The sequence below is a fragment of the Neovison vison genome, chromosome 3 (assembly GCF_020171115.1).
Source record: "Neovison vison isolate M4711 chromosome 3, ASM_NN_V1, whole genome shotgun sequence".
NCBI lineage: Eukaryota > Metazoa > Chordata > Mammalia > Carnivora > Mustelidae > Neogale > Neogale vison.
The window spans coordinates 9,084,214-9,103,891 of NC_058093.1; the positions used below are offsets into that span (position 1 = coordinate 9,084,214).

General features: G+C 39.5%; 1 protein-coding gene across 1 annotated transcript in view; it reads right to left on the bottom strand.

Moving 5' to 3' along the window:
• GTF3C3 (general transcription factor IIIC subunit 3) overlaps window positions 1–19,181 on the bottom strand; it is a 40,978-nt gene extending 21,797 nt beyond the window's left edge. The window contains exons 1-7 of the mRNA XM_044241209.1: window positions 18,989–19,181; window positions 17,779–17,890; window positions 15,059–15,249; window positions 13,759–13,882; window positions 4,953–5,144; window positions 4,305–4,470; window positions 561–708 (exon numbers count right to left, since the gene is read on the bottom strand). Of these exons, the coding sequence (XP_044097144.1) occupies window positions 561–708; window positions 4,305–4,470; window positions 4,953–5,144; window positions 13,759–13,882; window positions 15,059–15,249; window positions 17,779–17,890; window positions 18,989–19,090 (1,035 nt within the window). The 5' untranslated portion in view covers window positions 19,091–19,181. The remainder of the gene's footprint in view (window positions 1–560; window positions 709–4,304; window positions 4,471–4,952; window positions 5,145–13,758; window positions 13,883–15,058; window positions 15,250–17,778; window positions 17,891–18,988) is intronic.
• Between the last annotated feature and the right edge of the window lie 497 nt (window positions 19,182–19,678).

A 19,678-nucleotide genomic window follows, 5' to 3' on the forward strand; every position in this document is an offset into this window, starting at 1 on the left:
GGCAGAGAGAGATCACAAGTAGGCAGAGAGGCAGGCAGACAGAGAGAGGAGGAAGCAGGCTCCCCGCAGAGAGCCCGATGCGGGACTTGATCCCAGGACCCTGAGATCATGACCCGAGCCGAAGGCAGCGGCCCAACCCACTGAGCCACCCAGGCGCCCCAACATTTTTTATCATATGAATTAATGCTTAAATAAAGATATAGAATTCATCCATATCAAACCGAACTACTTTTCCCAACAGCTTGTGAACTGATTCATAGCAATTCATCTGGCTGCTGAGTCCTGCTACCCTCAAATACAGATATATCTGGCACCTGGGATAATAGTGAGAGATTTTCTCTCTCATATATATATATATATAACATATATAACTATATGTTACATTTCATTTGGAATTACCACAGAATCTAGAAATCTGTTTCAATACAGACTTTAAATAAATAATTTAGTATATAAGTAGCTTAATATACATAACTAAAGTGAGGAATTGTTAATTTGTAGAATTTCTAAAATGCAGAAATGTGTCCAAAATCTAAGAGAAACCTATTACATTTTCCTACCTCCAAAGCTTTGTCATAATGCTTGTTAGAAATGTATAGTTCGGCTGCTATGTTAATATCTTCCATGGAGACAAGGCCCTGATGTTTTGAGAAAGCTTCTTCAATTATGTTAATAGCTGAAGTAACATCATTGGCTTCATAGTAACTCCTAAAAAAATAAATGACAAAATGGATGAATATTTATTTCATTCAGATTATAAAACTCTTATCTTTGCTTAGACCATCTATTACCTATGATTTTCATTTTCTTAAAACTGGGGAAGAGAAAAACATTTCTTTAAAATCATAATCACAGCTGATGCAGAAAAACCGGAAACACCAGTAAGACGATGTCATCATGCCAAGCATCTCACTCTCCAAAAGCTACCTGGTGTCATTCCAGCCCGTTCCCCCATCACCTTAGTCCAAGAACTCTTCTACCTCAGTGGAATCTACAAAGCACTCATCTACCTGTTCGCTGTCCTGCTGCTTCCTGTCCTCACTTTTCCCCGTCTCCACAGACCAACATTATGAATACTCCCTGCATTATAATCTCCTCGCTTCTCCTGCCCCTCTCTCCCTTCTAATAAAATCATTTGATAAAACCCCAACCCTTGTTAACTCAAATATGCCTGCTCTGCACCACCGCCTCTCCAGCCCACCACGCCGACTGCACTCGCTCTAAATGAACGACCAGAAGCCTCAAGCAGGCCCACGCTGCTGGTCAGCAATGTTACCAGTTACCTTGCCCAGTACTCTGCAAATCTGTACATGCAAAGTAAGTGGGGGTCTTGTACAAAGGCATATTCTGATGTAGCAGAGCCGGGATACAGCTGAGATGCTACATTTACAACAAGCTCCCAGGAGATGCAAATGTTGCAGAAGGCTCCAAGGACTCGACAACTACTTCTCATCTTCTCATCTTTCTCTTCAAACCTCCAAAACGCTCTGATCCTCACTCTCAGCTGACAACCTTGCTTTTTAGTTTTCAAAGAGAACCAGATCATAACATCTCACATATTCCCAACCTGTCGTCCTACTTACATACACCCAGGGCCATATCTTCTACCTTCTCCACTTACAAGGGCAAACCCCCACTAGATCCCATTCCCTCCCACCTACTCAAGGACTTCACTCAAGCAATCGTCCCTTCTCTTATTAATCTTCAATGTGTTTCTCAACTGCGGATTATACCAACGGAATACAAATACACTATAATTTTTTCCCAACTTATAAGTTATCCCTTACCCCTACAACCTATACCAATTATCTCCCCATTCCTCTGCTCCTCTTATAAACTTCTCCAAAGAGCTGCTTATCCCCCAGGAACTCCCACCCCACCTCCAATGTCAACATTCAGTCCTCATTTCACACGCTCTACCTTGACTACTTCACAAAGATGATCATCCCTCCTCCTTGAAGCATTCTTCAATATTTCTAGAATATCATGCTCTCTTCATTTCCTCCAACTTCACTGTCCATTTCCTTTCAGTCTCCCTGCTGTTTCCTCCTCATCTTCCTGACTTTTAAACACTGCAGGACCTCAGGGTTTAGTCCTCAGAACGCTTCCCTTATCTGTCTGTCTGTGTCTGCCTCTCTCACCCCAACCCACACACAAACACCATTTCGTATCAGAAAATCCTGAGACCTCAGCCTTCAAAATACATCTAGAATCTGAATACTTCTCACCAACTCCTGCACTTTTATCCTGGATCAAACAACTATCATCCCTTTCATAGATTGTTGCAATAATTTCCTAACTGGTCTCTCTGCTTCTGCCCTTACCACTCCTCACACTATTCTCAAAATAACAGAACTGATTTAAAGGGTTTTTTGGTTTTGTTTTAAATTTTATTTATTTATTTAATTGACACAGAGAGAGAGACAGAGACTGCGGGAGAGGGAACACAAGCAGGGGAAGAAGAGGGAGAAGCAGGCTTCCTGCTGAGCAGGCAGCCCAAGCAGGGCTCAATCCCACATGACCTGAGCCAAAGGAAGGTGCTTAATGGCTGAGACAGCCAGGTGCCCCTGATTTAAAGTTTAAGTCAAATTACACCTACTCTTCTCAAAACCTTCCAATGACTTCCAAACTCATTCAGGGTAAAACCCAAAGCACTTACAATGGTCTGAAAAAGCCAAGTGACCTCCGGATGCCTCTCTGATCTCAGCTCCTGCTATGTTCCCTTAAACAGCTTGTTCCCAGAGCACACTTCTGCACTTGCCACTTACTTTGCCTGTGACACTCTTCCCTCAATATCCGTTCCCATACTTCCTTTAGTTTACTTTCAGGTCATTACGATCATAACATAGGGAACTGAGTCCTTCTCTAATCACACTATTTAAAATAACATACCCCTAGGGTGCCTGGGTGGCTCAGTGGGTTAAAGCCTCTGCCTTTGGCTCAGGTCATGATTCCAGGGTCCTGGGATCAAGCCCCACATCAGGCTCTCTGCTCAGGGGGGAGCCTGCTTCCTTCTCTCTCTCTGCCTGCCTCTCTGCCTACTTGTGATCTGTCTGTCAAATAAATAAAATAACACACCCCTATACCTCAGCTTCCTATCCCTTTTCTGCTTCATTTTTCTTATCAACATCTGACATATTATATATTTGGTTGTTTTTGTTTATTGTCTCCCTCAACTAAAATGTAAACTCCACAGGGAAAGGAAAATTAAAACTCATTCAAAACTGGATCCCCTGGTGTTTTATACACTGCCCAACATTTAATAAATGTTTTCTGAAAGAAAAGTAGCATCTGAGAGAAATCCTAATAAACTGAAGTTATGGTAACATAATTCCATGTAGGAAGGACCTCTATGGCAGTGGCAAAACTATTCCTCCTCACCCTTTCCCCAAAAAATATTATAAATAATATAAACGGAAAACAAATTTACTATCACAGATCAAGTAATAGTTCATAAAATAGAGGCTTAGTGGGCTAATTACGTGACAGCTAGAGATGGGACTATTAGCATATAACCTGAAAAGTTCCTCAATGCTCAATACATCAGAGGATCAACTTAGGGTTGCCCTGCTTCAACACATTACTTAAAAATGCCTCTAGTATTCTCACATAACCCATCCTTGTGATAACAGGGAGTGATTTCACAGCTAAGCATCTTCATGACAATGGCCACAAGGTTAACAGGGTTAACCCCAAGACACCCAGACGAAGATGGTTGATCCTAGGCTTAAATACTATAGAACGGATATCTCTAGATAGAGAGCTTATGACAAGACATTATTTAGCCAAATGGTTCTTGCTCTGCTTTGATGTATAGCATATTGGAGAAGTAAATGCAGTAGTACACAGTATTTTAGAATAAAATATATACCACAGCCAGTAGCATGTGTCAACTACAAGGAACATTTTTTGTCTTAAAATGTTATTCTAGTACTAACTAAAGATAAATGATTAAAAAAAAAAAAACCTGTATCACAAACATTTCATTAGCACATTTACAACAATTTAAAATAATATAACCACAAATTTACATAACTTCAACTAAGTTATGGAAAACTGGCAACCTAATCATCCTTTTAGAACATGCCCCATTATTAAGCTTCTGAACACTTAAGGGCAACTGTATATACAAATTTTTCTAAGTAACCACACAGCTGACTTGAAAACAGAAAAGTACAAAAATGTATTAAATAAAACACTTCTTTGAACCTCAATTAAAAATAAAATATATTTACTTCAAATATGTGTTCTGATTTGTAAAATAAGATGATTAATAGGAGAATCTAAATATACTCCAAACTTACTTTGCCATATCTCTAGCCAACTGCATAAAACGTTCTCCATCAGATGGAGATAAAAGATTTAAAATACGCCTATAACCATCCATTGCCATCTTATGATCTCCCATCTGTTCATAAAGGCTTGACCGCTCCCAGAGATAACGGACATTAGTAGGTTCATATTTAAGAGCTAAAAAGAAAAAAAAGAATTACAGATTTACCAAAAAAAGGGGTTCATGATACCTAGGTATAACCAATCCCCTTTTCACAAAATGTAATAAGCACTTTAATTCTCTAATAAACCCAAGGGGGTTATTCTGAAACAAATCTACTTTCACAGGAACTCTCAACTAGGTTTAGTCTAAGACCAGACAGAATCTGAATCTCTAAATTAATCTTCATTTGGTCACTCTAATGTGATGTTAACCCTTAAGGAATAGCTTAGAACCGACAACGATCTCAGCAGGAAATCGAAAGTACTGTTCTTCTACCAACTTCTGTGCTGTATTAGATCACAGCATAAAGCTGCTGATAAACATGAAAGCAGAGAGACCCCAAATACTTACCTCTGGGATGCCAGAATATAAGGAATAACTATACTTCAGCTAACGTGACCTTATGAAAATACCTATTATATGACATTATATCAAACAAAATAAGAAATTTTTTTACCTTTCGTGTAGCAAAAAATAGCCTGCTTAATATTGTCTTGCTCCAGAGACATTTCTGCCAATCTAACCCATTCTTCGGTGTCACTAGGATTTAAATGTGCAGCAATCAACTCAAACTGAAGAGATTTTTCCATGTCACCTTGGTCCTCATATATCATAGCAAGAGTAGAAAACGGTTCATAAGCCAAAGGAGCTGTAATGAATTAAAAAAAAAAAAAATTCTATTGGCTGAAGAAAGAGGCATGAGATGACATCAATCCCATGTTCAAGCTATGGATCTTTTTTTAATGTTTACTCTTTAAAACATTCTAGCAGAATTATACAAACTACTTAACAGATTTAAGAATAAACATTAGATTAAATTTGCTTTACTTCATGTTCATACACGATTAGTGTTTTGGCATTACTGTCTCTGAGCGAATTGTAACTTCATGAAAAACTCTACTCTCCACCATGCATCCCTTGTGAAAATCCTCATTTGCTAAGGTTAAAGGCAGCTCAATAACTCAGCAAGTTCATCCCAAAGAACACCATCACATCTGTGTTTCTTTAATCTTCATGACCCAACAACCATAGGCGTATGGATGAATGGACCAAGGATAGCTAACCTGTACCTAAACAGAGGATATCAAAGTGAATAGTTAATCTACATTTCTGAAATGTTTCTGAAATGAAGTTCAAAGATCACAAGGGCTTAAAATCAAAGATAATTGTTAAAAATAAACAATTACAAACTGGAATAAAGGAACAGGTAATATTGGAAAGTAGGAAGCAAACAAAATATCCTTAAGGAAAAGTTTGGCTAAGCTTGTTTCTTATGGAGTATTAAAGAAAAAGCAGTGACCTCAAATTATCCTAATGAGTAATCTAAGAAAAAAAATTTTTTTTAAAGTAAGCTCTACACCCTACATGGGGCTTGAACTCATGACTCCAACATCAAGAGTTGCATGCTCTACCAACTGAGCTGGCCAAGTGCCAAAGGATAGTATTAAAGAAAGCCAACAAACCATGAAAGCGAGCAAAAGAAAGGATCAGAGCAAATCTACAGAAACAACCACAAAACAAGTAACAAAACAGCAAGAAATACATATCTATTGATAATTATTTTGAATGTAAATAGACTAAATGTTCTAATCAAGAGACAAGAAGATAACAGATAGATAAAAATTTAGATAGACTCATTTAGGATTGAAAGACACCTGCAGATTCAAAGTGAGGAGATGGAAAAACATTTATCATGCAAATGGGTATCAAAAGAAAACCAGGAGAGCAATACTTATATTGGACAAACACACTTTAAAACACTGACTGTGGAAGGATACCTGGGTGGTACAGTCAGTTAAATGTCCAACTCTTGGTTTCAGCTCAGGTCATGATCTCAGGGTTGTGAGATCAAGCCCCACATGAGACTCTGTGCTGAGCGGGGAGTCTGCTTGAGACTGTCTCTCCCTCTCTCTCTGGCCCTCCCCTCCATGCAGGCTCTCCCTCTCTCTAAATATAAAACAAAGAAACAAAGACATGAGGTAGAGCCTGCAACTGATGATCTTGGGGTTTTAAGTTCAAGGTCCAAATTGCATTTTTAAAGCATTACTTTAAAAAACAAAATCTTTAAAAAGATAAAAATAAAATAAAAAAATATAAAATGAAACAAAGATTATAATAAGAGACAAAGAGGACACTATAAAATAATAAAGGGCCCCCAATCCAACAAGAGAAAAAATCAATTGTAAATATTTATGCACCTAACATGGGAGAACCCAAGTACATGAAACAGTTAATAACAAACATAAAGAAGAAACAGTAATACAATAATAGTAGATGACTTTTACACTCCACTTACATCAATGGGTAGATCATCCAAACAGAAAATCTATAAAGAGTGGTTTTGAATGACACCCTGAACCAGATGGATTAAAAAGACATATTCAGTACATTCCATATTAAAACAGAATACACATTCTTTTCGATTACAGATGGAACATTCTCCAAAACAGATCAGATATTGGGCCACAAAACAAGTCTCAACATTCAAAAAAATCAAAGTCATACCACCCTGCTTTTCTGACCACAGTGCTATGAAACTAGAAATCAACCATAAGAAAAAATCTGGAAAGAGTATAAATACATGAGGTTAATTGACATGCTACTAAACAATGAATGGATCAATCAAGAAATCAAAGAAGAGGGACGCCTGGGTGGCTCAGTTGGTTGGACGACTGCCTTCGGCTCAGGTCATGATCCTGGAGTCCCGGGATCGAGTCCCGCATTGGGCTCCCAGCTCCATGGGGAGTCTGCTTCTCCCTCTGACCTTCTCCTTGCTCATGCTCTCTCTCACTGTCTCGCTCTCAAATAAATAAATAAATAAATCTTAAAAAAAGAAAAAAAAGAAATCAAAGAAGAAATAAAAAACTACATGGAAACAAATGAAAATAAACTACAGTGGCCCAAAATCTTTGGGATACAGCAAAAGTGGTTTTAAGAGGGAAGTTTATAGCAATACAGGCCAGCCTTTCAGAAGCAGAAGCAAATAAATAACCTAATCTTATACCTAAAGGAGCCGAAAAAGAACAAATAAAACCCACACCCAGCAAAAGGAAGGAAATAATAAAGATCAGAAGAGAGGAGCACCTGGCTGGCTTAGTGGGTAGAGCATGCCGTTACTGACCTCAGGGTTGTGAGTTTGAACCCCACAGTGGGTGCAGAGATTATTTACCAATAAAATCTTTTTAAAAAAATTAGAGGAGAAATAAATTATATAGAAACTAAAAACAAAAACAATGGAACAGATAAATAGTTCAGAATAGAAGTTAGTTCTTTAAAAGGATCAATAAAATCGATAAACCTTTAGTAAGGTTCATCAAAAAAAAAAAAAGAGGACACAAATAAAGTCATAAATGAAAGAGGAGAAGTAACAACCAACACCACAGAAATACAAACAACTGTAACAGAATATTAGAAAACCTATATGCCAACAAAATGGACAACTTAAAGGAAATGGATAAATTCCTTGAAACATACAACCTACCAAAACTGAAGCAGGAAGAAACAGAAATTTTTTTTTTTTTAAAAGATTTTATTTATTTATTTAACAGAGAGAGATCACAAATAAGCAGAGAGGCAGGCAGAGAGAGAGAGGAGGAAGCAGGCTCCCCGCTGAGCAGAGAGCCCGATGCAGGACTCGATCCCAGGACCCTGAGATCATGACCTGAGCCGAAGGCAGCGGCTTAACCCACTGAGCCACCCAGGCGCCCAGGAAGAAACAGAAAATTTAAACAGACCAATTAGCAGCAGTGAAATTAAAGCAGTAACCAAAAACTCCAAAAAAATAAAAGTCAAGGACCAGACAACCTCATAGGCAAATTCTATCAAATATTTAAAGAAGAGTTAATACCTATTCTTCTCAAACCATTCCAAAACATAAAAGAGAAAAGAAAACTTCCAAATCCACTCTATGAGGTATCATCCTATGCCAAAAGCAGATAAAGACACCACACACACAAAAAAACCCACAGCTCTAGATCTCTCACAAATATAAATGCAAAAATCCTCAACAACATATTAGCAAACTGAATCCAACAACACATTAAAAAACATACACTAGAATCTAGTGGCATTTTCCCCAGGTTGCAAGGATGGTTCCCTATCTGCAAAACAATCAACAAGATACCTTACATCGACAGGATAAAGGATGAAAAAAAAGGGAAAAAAAGAAAATAAAAAAAGATGAAGAATGAAAACTACATGATCTTTTCAACAAACGCAGAAAAAGCATTTGACAAAGTACAACATCAACTTCTGATTTTAAAAAAACCCACTGCTGGGGCGCCTGGGTGGCTCAGTGGGTTGAGCCGCTGCCTTCGGCTCAGGTCATGATCTCAGGGTCCTGGGATCAAGTCCCGCATCAGGCTCTCTGCTCGGCGGGGGGCCTGCTTCCCTTCCTCTCTCTCTGCCTGCCTCTCTGTCTAGTGTGATCTCTCTCTGTCAAATAAATAAATAAAATCTTTAAAAAAAAAAAATGAAAATAAAAATAAAAAAACCCACTGCAAAGTAGGTCTAGAGAGCACATACCTCAGCATAATAAAGGCCTTATAAGAAAAACCCACAGCCAACAGCATACTCAATGATGAAAAACTGAGAGCTTTTCCCTTAAGGTCCGAAACAAGAGAACAATGTCCACTCTCATCACTTTTAGTAAATACAGAACTAGAAGTCCCGCCACAGCAATCAGACAACATAATGAAATAAAATGCATCCAAATTGGTAGGGAAGAAGTAAAACTCTCATTATCTGCAAATGACATGATACTATATATAGAAAACCCTAAAAACTCTACCAAAGAATTACTAGAATTGATAAGTGAGTTCAGTAAAGTCACAGGATACAAAATCAATGTACAGCAATCTGCTGCATTTCTATACACTACTAATGAAGCAGCAGAAAGTGAAATTAAGAAAACCATACAAGGGGCACACGGCTGGCTTAGTTGGTAAAGCATGCAGCTCCAGACCTGAGTCATGAGTTCAAGACTGATGCTGGGTGTACAGCTTACTAGAAAGGAAGAGAGAAAGACAGAAAGAAAGAAAGAAAGGGATGGATGGAAGGAAGGAAGGAAACAAGGAAACAAAAGAATCCCATTTACAATTACACCAAAAACAATAAAATATTTAGGAATAAACTTAATCAAAGAGGTGAAAGAGGTGAAAGGCCTGTATTGTGAAAACTATAAAACACTGATGAAAGAAATTCAAGACATTGCAAAGAAATGAAAAGATACTCCACGCTCATGGATTGGAAGAAATGTTGTTAAAATGTCTATGCTAGGATACAAAGTCAATGTACAGAAATCAGTGGCTTTCTTATACACTAACAATGAAAATACAGAAAGGGAAATTAGAGAATCGATTCCATTTATTATAGCACCAAGAACCATAAGATACCTGGGAATAAAGCTAACCAAAGAGGTAAAGAATCTGTACTCGAGGAACTACAGAACACTCATGAAAGAAATTGAAGAAGACACAAAAAGATGGAAGACCACTCCATGCTCTTGGATCATGTTTATCAAAAATAAACATTGTTAAAATGTCTATACTGCCTAGAATAATCTATACTTTTAATGCCATTCCGATCAAAATTCCACCAGTATTTTTCAAAGAGCTGGAGCAAATAATCCAAAAATTTGTATGGAATCAGAAGAGACCCCGAATCACTAAGGAAATGTTGAAAAACAAAAATAAGACTGGGGGCATCACGTTACCTGATTTCAAGCTTTACTACAAAGCTGTGATCACCAAGACAGCATGGTACTGGCATAAAAACAGACACATAGACCAGTGGAACAGAGTAGAGAGCCCAGATATAGACCCTCAACTCTATGGTCAAATAATCTTCGACAAAACAGGAAAAAATATACAGTGGAAAAAAAGACAGTCTCTTCAATAAATGGTGCTGGGAAAATTGGACAGCTATATGTAGAAGAATGAAACTCGACCATTCTCTTACACCATACACAAAGCTAAATTCGAAATGGATAAAAGACCTCAACGTGAGACAGGAATCCATCAGAACCCTAGAGGAGAATAGAGGCAGTAACCTCTTCGATATCAGCCACAGCAACTTCTTTCAAGACAGGTCTCCAAAGGCAAAGGAAATAAAAGCAAAGATGAACTTTTGGGACTTCATCAATATCAAAAGCTTCTGCACAGCAAAGGAAACAGTCAACAAAACAGAGGCAACCCATGGAATGGGAGAAGATATTTGCAAATGACAGTACAGACAAAAGGTTGATATCCAGGATCTATAAAGAACTCCTCAAACTCAACACACACAAAACAGACAATCATATCAAAAAATGGACAGAAGATATGAACAGACACTTCTCCAACGAAGACATACAAATGGCTACCAGACACATGAAAAAATGTTCATCATCACTAGCCATCAGGGAGATTCAAATTAAAACCACATTGAGATACCACCTTACACCAGTTAGAATGGCCAAAGTTAACAAGACAGGAAAGAACGTGTGTTGGAGAGGATGTGGAGAAAGGGGAACCCTCCTACACTGTTGGTGGGAATGCAAGTTGGTGCAGCCACTTTGGAAAACAGTGTGGAGATTCCTCAAGAAATTAAAAATAGAGCTTCCCTATGACCCTGCAATTGCACTCCTGGGTATTTACCCCAAAGATACAGATGTCGTGAAAAGAAGGGCCATCTGTACCCCAATGTTTATAGCAGCAATGGCCACGGTCGCCAAACTGTGGAAAGAACCAAGATGCCCTTCAACAGATGAATGGATAAGGAAGATGTGGTCCATATACACTATGGAGTATTGTGCCTCCATCAGAAAGGATGAATACCCAACTTTTGTAGCAACATGGACGGGACTGGAGGAGATTATGCTGAGTAAAATAAGTCAAGCAGAGAGAGTCAATTATCACATGGTTTCACTTATTTGTGGAGCATAACAAATAGCATGGAGGACAAGGGGAGATGGAGAGAAGGGAGTTGAGAGAAATTGGAAGGGGAGGTGAACCATGAGTGAACCATGAGAGACTATGGACTCTGAAAAACAATCTGAGGGGTTTGAAGGGGTGGGGGGTGGGAGGTTGGGGGAACCAGGTGGTGGGTATTATAGAGGGCACAGATTGTATGGAGCACTGGGTGTGGTGCAAAAACAATTAATACTGTTATGCTGAAAAAAATAAATTAATTAAAATTTAAAATGAAAAAAAAAAAAAAAAAAAGTCTATGCTACCTAGGGGCCTGGGTGGCTCAATCAGTCAAGTATCCGTCTTTGGCTCAGGTCATGACCCCAGGGTCCCAGGACTGAGTTCTACATTGGGCTCCCTGCTCAGAGAGGAGTCTGCCCACACCCCTCCATGCACTCACTCACTCTCTCAAATAAATCTTTTAAAAAAAAGTCTCTGACATCAGTTATAACATTTTTCTCGATATGTCTCCTAAGGCAAGGAAAATAAAAGCACAAACTACTGGGACTTCATCAAAATAAAAAGTTTCTGCACTGCAAAGGAAACAACAGAACTAAATGAAAGGCAACCTAGTGAACGGGAGAAGATATTTGCAAATGACATATCCAATAAAGGGTTAGTATCCGAAACATACAGAGAACTGCTACAACTCAATACCAAAAAAACAAATAATCCAACTTAAAAATGGGCAGAAGGCACAATAGACATTTCTCCAAAGATGACTTCCAGATGGCCACAGACAACATAAAAAGATGCTCAACATCATTCATCATCAGGGAAATAGAAAGCAAAAAACTCAATGAGGTATCACTTCACACCTGTCAGAATGGCTAAAATCAGAAAGACAAGAAACAAGTGTTGGCAAGGTTATGGAGAAAAAGAAACCCTCATGTACTGCTGGTGGGAATGCAAACTGGTACAGCCACCTGGGAAGACAGTATGGGGAAAACAGTTTAACATAAAATAATTAAAAATAGAACTACCCTATGACTCGGTAATTGTACTACTGGGTATTTACCCCAAAAATACAGAAACATCCCAATGTTTACAGCAGCATTATTTTTACTACCCAAACTAAAGAAGCAACCCAAGTGTCCATTGCTAGGTGAATGGATAAAGAAGACATAAGATAAATATAATGGAATATTATTCAGCCATAAAAAAAGAATGAAATCTTGCCATTTGCAACAACATGGATAGAGCAAGAGAGTATAATGCTGAGCGAAGAAAGTCAGAGAAAGACAAATACCATATGATTTCATTCATATGTTGAATTTAAGAAACAAAACAAAACATAAGCAAAGAAAGAAAAAAGTGAGACAAACCAAGAACAGACTCTTAACTGTAGAAAACAAACATGGTTGCCACAGCGGAAGTAGGTGGAGGGATGGGGAAACAGGGGACGGGGAATAAAGAGTACATTTACCATGATGAGAAAAATAAAATTAACAAAGGGAAAAAAGACTTCTAAAAGGACCCTTATCCAGATAAAAGAAATGCCAAAATATTGAAAAGATAAATTAAGAGTTTACTGTATTACAACTACCTAAGTCACTACATAGGGCATTATTTAGCAACACATCAGGAAACCAAAATAATAAATTTAAGTGATTAGTCAGAAAGTCACTTATGAAGATATCCTTCAATATGCCCAAGATTTGCAGATTAAAGAAAGATGGTAAGTATAGGGGCGTGTGGGGGGCTCAGTGGGTTAAAGCCTCTGCCTTTGGCTCAGGTCATGATCTCAGGGTCCTGCGATCAAGCCCCACGTCGGGCTCTCTGCTCAGTGGGGAACCTGCTTCCTCCTCTCTCTCTCTCTGCCTACTTGTAATCTCTGCCTGTCAAATAAATAAAAAACAAAGTCTTAAAAAAAAAAAAAAAAAAAAAGACGGTTAAGTATAAATTGTATCTTTTACAAAAAGTAGATTAAAATAATCTAGCTCTGCCTAATCTGGAAAGTGAAAGGAAAAAAAAAAAACAACACTTTTTAAGTGGTTTTAATGTGGGCTTGCCATATTTAAAAAAGACTAATGCTACAGAAGTCTAAAACCCCAAAATGGAACATTAAAAAACAAACAAAAACAAAAAAGAAGCCTGGCAGAGTTCAATAAATATTAATATTTCATTGGGTCATACTCAGATTTTCATTTTCTTGGTAATGACTTCTACTCAATGTGAAAGTGGCATACTGCTGGTACAACAATCACCTCCAAGCTTCTGAATATATTTTCCAAGCAGTACAGTGAAATGGTCCTCCATTTATTTTAAAAGTCACACTATTAAACTGCTCTTATCAATAATCTCCACAAAAACCACCTTGTCTTATGATTTCCATGCACATCAGTATCGCCTCCTCATGTTCTCCTCGAGCAAAGCGAATGTTGGCTTCACCCATGAGACCCCTCAGAGCTCTGGGAAGTTTACTTCGAGGCCTTTTCTCCTGTATAAAAAATAAACAACATTTAGCTAAAATATAGTAATATTTTAGATTTCAATTCCAACCAAATTAATAAATGCAGAAGAAAATGGAAATGAAATTTCCCTTTAAAACTTCTCAACATTCTAAATTGGAAACTAAGGAATAAATGACTACAATACTGACTCATTAACATCAAAATCTGCACTTTAGGAAGAAGTCTAAAATTAATCTCAGGAAATTGGTCTAAAATATTCTCCAAAAAGGAGTAATTCAGAAAACTAAAACAAAAAACAAAAACAAACTTCCTACAGTAGAAAGATCAAAGCAGAGTAAAAATATATGAAAAAAGCAAAAACCAGTGTGGTCAGGAATCACTAATTACTAATTATAATAATAACAAATGTAGAACCTGATGCTGCAATACAGATTTATGTGCCAGGAAGCTTCTTTTATTAATATAACCTACTGAAGATCCTCCTTCCTTCAAATTTATCTACTTAGAATAAACTTCATTAAAAAAAATATCAAGTTATACTAGGGTACCTGGATGGCTAAGTCAGTTAAGTGTCTGACTCTTACTTTCGGCTCAGGTCTTGTTCTCAGGTTGGTCACGAGAGGGAGCCCTGTGGGGACCTCTGTGCTCTGTCAGTGAGGCGTCCACTCAAGATCCTCTCCCTCCCCACTCCCCCACCCCTGCTCTTGAGCAAGCACACGCTCTAATAAATATATCTTTAAAAACTATGAGGTGCCTGGGTGGCTCAGTGGGTTAAAGCCTCTGCCTTCAGCTCAGGTCATGGTCATGGTCTCGGGGCCCTGGGATCAAGCCCCACATCAGGCTCTCTGCTTGGCGGGGAGTCTGCTTCCCCCCTGCCCCGCGCCCACCCCGTGCCTGCCTCTCTGCCTACTTGTATTTCCATCTGTCAAATAAATAAATAAAATCTTAAAAAAAAAGAAAATCTCTAAAAACTATGTATCAAGATATAATATGGACCTTTTAATAGCAAAACCACAGTACAAAATCTCTAAGATTAAAAAAAAAATCTCTAAGATTAAACATAAGAAACCAGGAACAGTTGTCTCGTATTTCTTTCCTCACAGTTTGAATTCTTTCTAAATATATGTATGATTTAAAGATTTATTTTTCAATTACTATGTCACATTTTCATTCCATTTATCAATACTAAAGGAAGCATTTACTTTCATCATCTTCTTGGTCTCACGATTGAGGACCATCTCCAGCACAAACACATCGCCTGCAGTGGGTTGCTCAGGTGTTTCTTCTTCCTCCTCCTCCTCTTCTTCCTCTTCCTCCTCGTCATCTTCATTCTCTCCAAGCATGGACGCAAAGACCTTGTGAACTGACTTACTGACTCCATCTGACATTTCTCCTGAAGAAAGACAGGTTAAGGATGTTGGATAAATGTGATAGTTAATGTTTAAGGAAAGACAAAATTATTTTTAAAAACCCATATTCTAGCAACAAACAGCCATTCTCATAAAATCATAAAAATCATCTTAAGAATTCTGAACATCCAAAATAAATATACAAAGAAATGTATGTTATAACACTGCCAATCAATAAAATTTATTCCAGTAACAGGAAAAAAAAAATCACAGGATCATCTTAATAAGGAGAAGCATTTGATAAAATCTAATACTCATTCCTAATAAAAATTCTTAGTCAACTAGAAATGGAAGGGAGTATCTTTAGTTTGATAATCAGTATCTACAAAAAACTTTCCACAAACACAGTGAATAGTGCCTTATTCAGTTACTAGAAATGAGACAAGGAAGCCATCACCACTCCTTTCATCGTTTTGTTGGAGGTCCTGAATAACGTAAAATGAAGAGAAAAGGCAAAAGATGGGAAGGAAGAAATGAAACTGTCCTTATTCACAAATGATGTGATTAGGACACAGAAGATCTAAAAGAATGTACGTACAAACTGCCAGAACATAGGAGTGAAGCTAGGTTCTTGGATTCAAGGTCAATATACAAAACTGTATATTGTATATTAACTGTAGTTTCTCTATCAGCAATCATGAACTGAAAATGAAATTAAAAGAAGGCCCTATTTGCATGGTGTGTAGGAAAGCTACTCAAGAGCAAGAATTTAACAGCGATATTCAGTAACATATAGGAGAAAAAAAGACAATTAACTCTAGGGGCCATATATTCCAATTAGCAGACTTTGTCAAACTTGTTCAAAACTAACACCTCTTTTATTCTGAATATACGTTCACACTCACCAAGGGTCCTGATAGAGCTCTGGTGGGATGATTCCTTCCTGGGGGAATGGGGAGCTTTATATCTTGAAAGGACGGATGGGATTATCTGAGCTGAGGAAATCTAATACGCGTATGCCTACTGCTCCTGATGAGCAAGAACTGACTCAATTCATCACTTTTTTTTAGAGTGGGCCTCATGGCCACTGCTCAGGGGCAGCGTTAATCAACCACACACTGGTGCCTGCCACTACAGTTACACATCGAAGACCAGATGCTGGAAGAGCTATTCCTCCCCTAAGCAGATACAGGGAAAGAACAACTTCAGTCCTCTTTCCCACCCCACTTGCCTGACAAGGTAAGAAACAGTAACCCCAATTTGCTCTTCTTTTTGCCGTTCTTCTCCACTTGGGTCAAAGGAGGCGGGAATAAAGCTTGTTTTCTATTTTTCCTAATAGTATGTATTCTCTGTGGAAAGAAGGTCATTTACAGGAAAAAAAAAAAAAAAAAAAAGGAAAAAAAAGCCTCTACTTCCTACTCCCTAGAACAAGAAAAGTTCAATGTAGTTAGTTCTCCATCAGACACTACACACAAAGCTACATTGTAACTGCTACGTCAGTATCACACATAACTTGTCCAGGTAGATGGATACTATGAACTAGTATCGGTATTCCGATCACTAGGAAGGTGTATGAATCACTGGAAATTAAAGAATTTGCATACTAGTTCATCAGTTAGACTCTGATGGCTTTAACTGGTTTGGGACTAACCAAATCTAATATCTGGCCATGCAGAGCTGAGGACTGGAATGAGGCAGCACACCAAGACAACTACACTGTGTGTGAGGACCCAGCTGGGCAGCCAAGAGGACTTCCACTGGATTTCTATCTCATCTCCTACAACTAAAGCAGTAGTTTGGAAGCCACTTTACACAGAAGTACAATAATCTGGGGGAGTATAGTCTGGAAATAATTAGTAACTGAAAGAGCTAATATAAAAAACAGTAACTCTAAAAAGGCTCCCAAATATTGACACCAATTTGAGACACTTTTGCACAAGGCACCTGTGTGGCTCAGCCGGTTAAGCAACTGACTCTTGATTTTGGCTCAGGTTAAGATTTCAGGGTCCTGGGTTGGGTGGCATGGAACTCTGTACTCAGTGGGGAATCTGCCTGAGGATTCTCTCTCTTTCCTTCTGTCCCTCCCCCTGACTGACACGCCCCCAGGCTTCCTCTAAAACAAATATATCTTGGGGCGCCTCGTGGCTCAGTGGGTTAAGCCTCTGTCTTTGGCTCTGGTCGTGATATCAGGATCCTGGGATCAAGCCCCATATCTTGCTCTCTACTCAGCAGGGAGCCTGCTTTCCCCCGCTCCTTTTTCCGCCTGCCTCTCTGCCTACCTGTGATCCCAGCCAAATAAATAAATAAAATCTTTAAAAAAAAAATAAAACAAAACAAAATAAATAAACCTTAAAAAAAATAAACTTTTCTACAAAAATAACCCACAAAACTAACCATCACTATATTCAGTAACTCTACAAATCTTTATTGAGCAGGTTATTACACAGCATGCACTATGCTACTGATAAACAAGGTCATCAACAACAGAATACCACTGCAACGAAAAAGCACTGTTTTTATTAAATTGTTAGGTACCCTCAATATTTAATGCAGGTGACATGATTTTAACACACCTTCATTGACATCTTTGTCCCGCGATTTGGTGGAGTCAATTCCTGATGATGATGGAACTTCAGAGTCATTTGGATTTTCTTCTGCTGGTAACTTTCCTTTTTCCTGAAGACTCTGTGATTGAAAATTAAAATAATAATAATAATAATAATAATAATGCAGATTTGGTTCTCTCCAGTTGGGAATAGGGCATTTCCCTCATTTTCTCTATGAAACTTGAGCTCTACAAACACATACAGTATGTGGAATTCACATTTTAATAGTCAAAGCATTTCAGAGTACCTCGATCTCATCCCCCATGACTGTCTGCATCAGTCACTTATAAAAAAATAATGTAAGAGATGCCTGGCTGGCTCAGTGGGTTGAGCGTCTGCCTTCGGCTCAGGTCATGACCCCAGGGTCCTGGGACTGAGTTCCGCCCCGGATCCTGGTTCGGCAGTGAGCCCGCTTCCTCCGTGAGCCCGCTTCCTCCTCTGCCACTCCCCCTGCTTGTGCACGCGCTCTCTCTCTCTCTCTCTGACAAATAAATAAATAAAAATCTTTTAAAAATAACTTAAAATACTTTGATGACTTCACGAATCTACCCATTGCATCCCAGCTTTTTAAATGAAAAGAGATGGGTCACTATTAGCTGCATGAATTGGGAGAGAACCCACCCGTCAATTCCAAAGGGTGCGATCATTTTTATCTCCCTTCGGATTTCCTGTAAGTGAGACGATAAGGGAAGTTCAGATGTTCTAAAGTATGAAAAATTATGTGAGTGAAAATTTGGGTACCAGACAAGAAAACTCGTTTTATGGAAGATGACCTCACACCCGTGCGAGACGCCTCAGAAACCGGGCGTCGGCTGCATGACCGCAGCCTCCAGAAGGCGGGGAGGTGCTCACCCCAACACACCAGAAACACCTGGCGGCTAAGCTGGGGCTAGAGTCAGAAGGTGACGGGGAGGGAGGAGGGGCCGGGAACGGAGGAGAGAGAGACGAGTTACCACCACGGTTACCACAGACCAGGCTACCACAAAGACAAGACTTTGGCGGGGGAAATCTTTAGGGGAGCGCAGCACAAGGACGAGAGGCGAGGATCAGGGTTTGGGTAAGAAGCGGCGGACGACCCGGCCGCCCCATCCAGGCGAACGAGGCACGGGCCCCCCCACATCGAGGTGTACCCCGGCGACACGACAGTGAGAAGAACCCTGGCCTAGCGGCGCCTCACTTTCTTCTCGCGGGTTTTCCGCTCTTCTCTCCGCCTCTCGAACTCCTCGAAGGAGATCTTCCCTTCCAGGTAGTCGATGAGCTCCGGGCTGAAACCCGACATGGCTCCGGGGCGCGGATACACAACACCAAACACCGGGCCAGAGAACCGGAAGAGCAGGATTTTACCCCGCGCCGGGGCGCCGAGAGCGGTGACCCGGAGTTCTCCGGCGAAACGGGCCCGGCCGGCGCTGCAGCCGCTGCGCTCTGGTTCCGCGGAAGCATCTGGTCCGGGTTCCTTCCGGGCGGCGGGAGCGGGGTCTTCCGGGCGGAGCCCCGTGCCGGGGACCTCGGCGGCTGCGCGTGCTTAGGCCTCTTATTTAAGATGATTGGGGAGTTTCTAAAAACAAACAACAACAACCAAACCACCCCCCCCCCAAAAAAAAAGGAAAGGAAAGGAGAAAAAAAGTGCTTAAAGAAATTTTCCTTAATCTAGATCGTTTCCCTTAATTCTTCATTAGGATTCCTACTTCTAATTCTGAATGCTTGTTCCTTACATTAATTTGAACTTTGCTGTAGCGATTATTTTCCTACTGTTACCGTCTGCACTGCCACATGCCTGTTTCACTTTCCTGTGTCTCCCGCCACAGAAGGCGAAAGTCCCCTCCCGCTCTGAGCTCTAAATCTCCATCCTCCACCAGCGGTACCATCG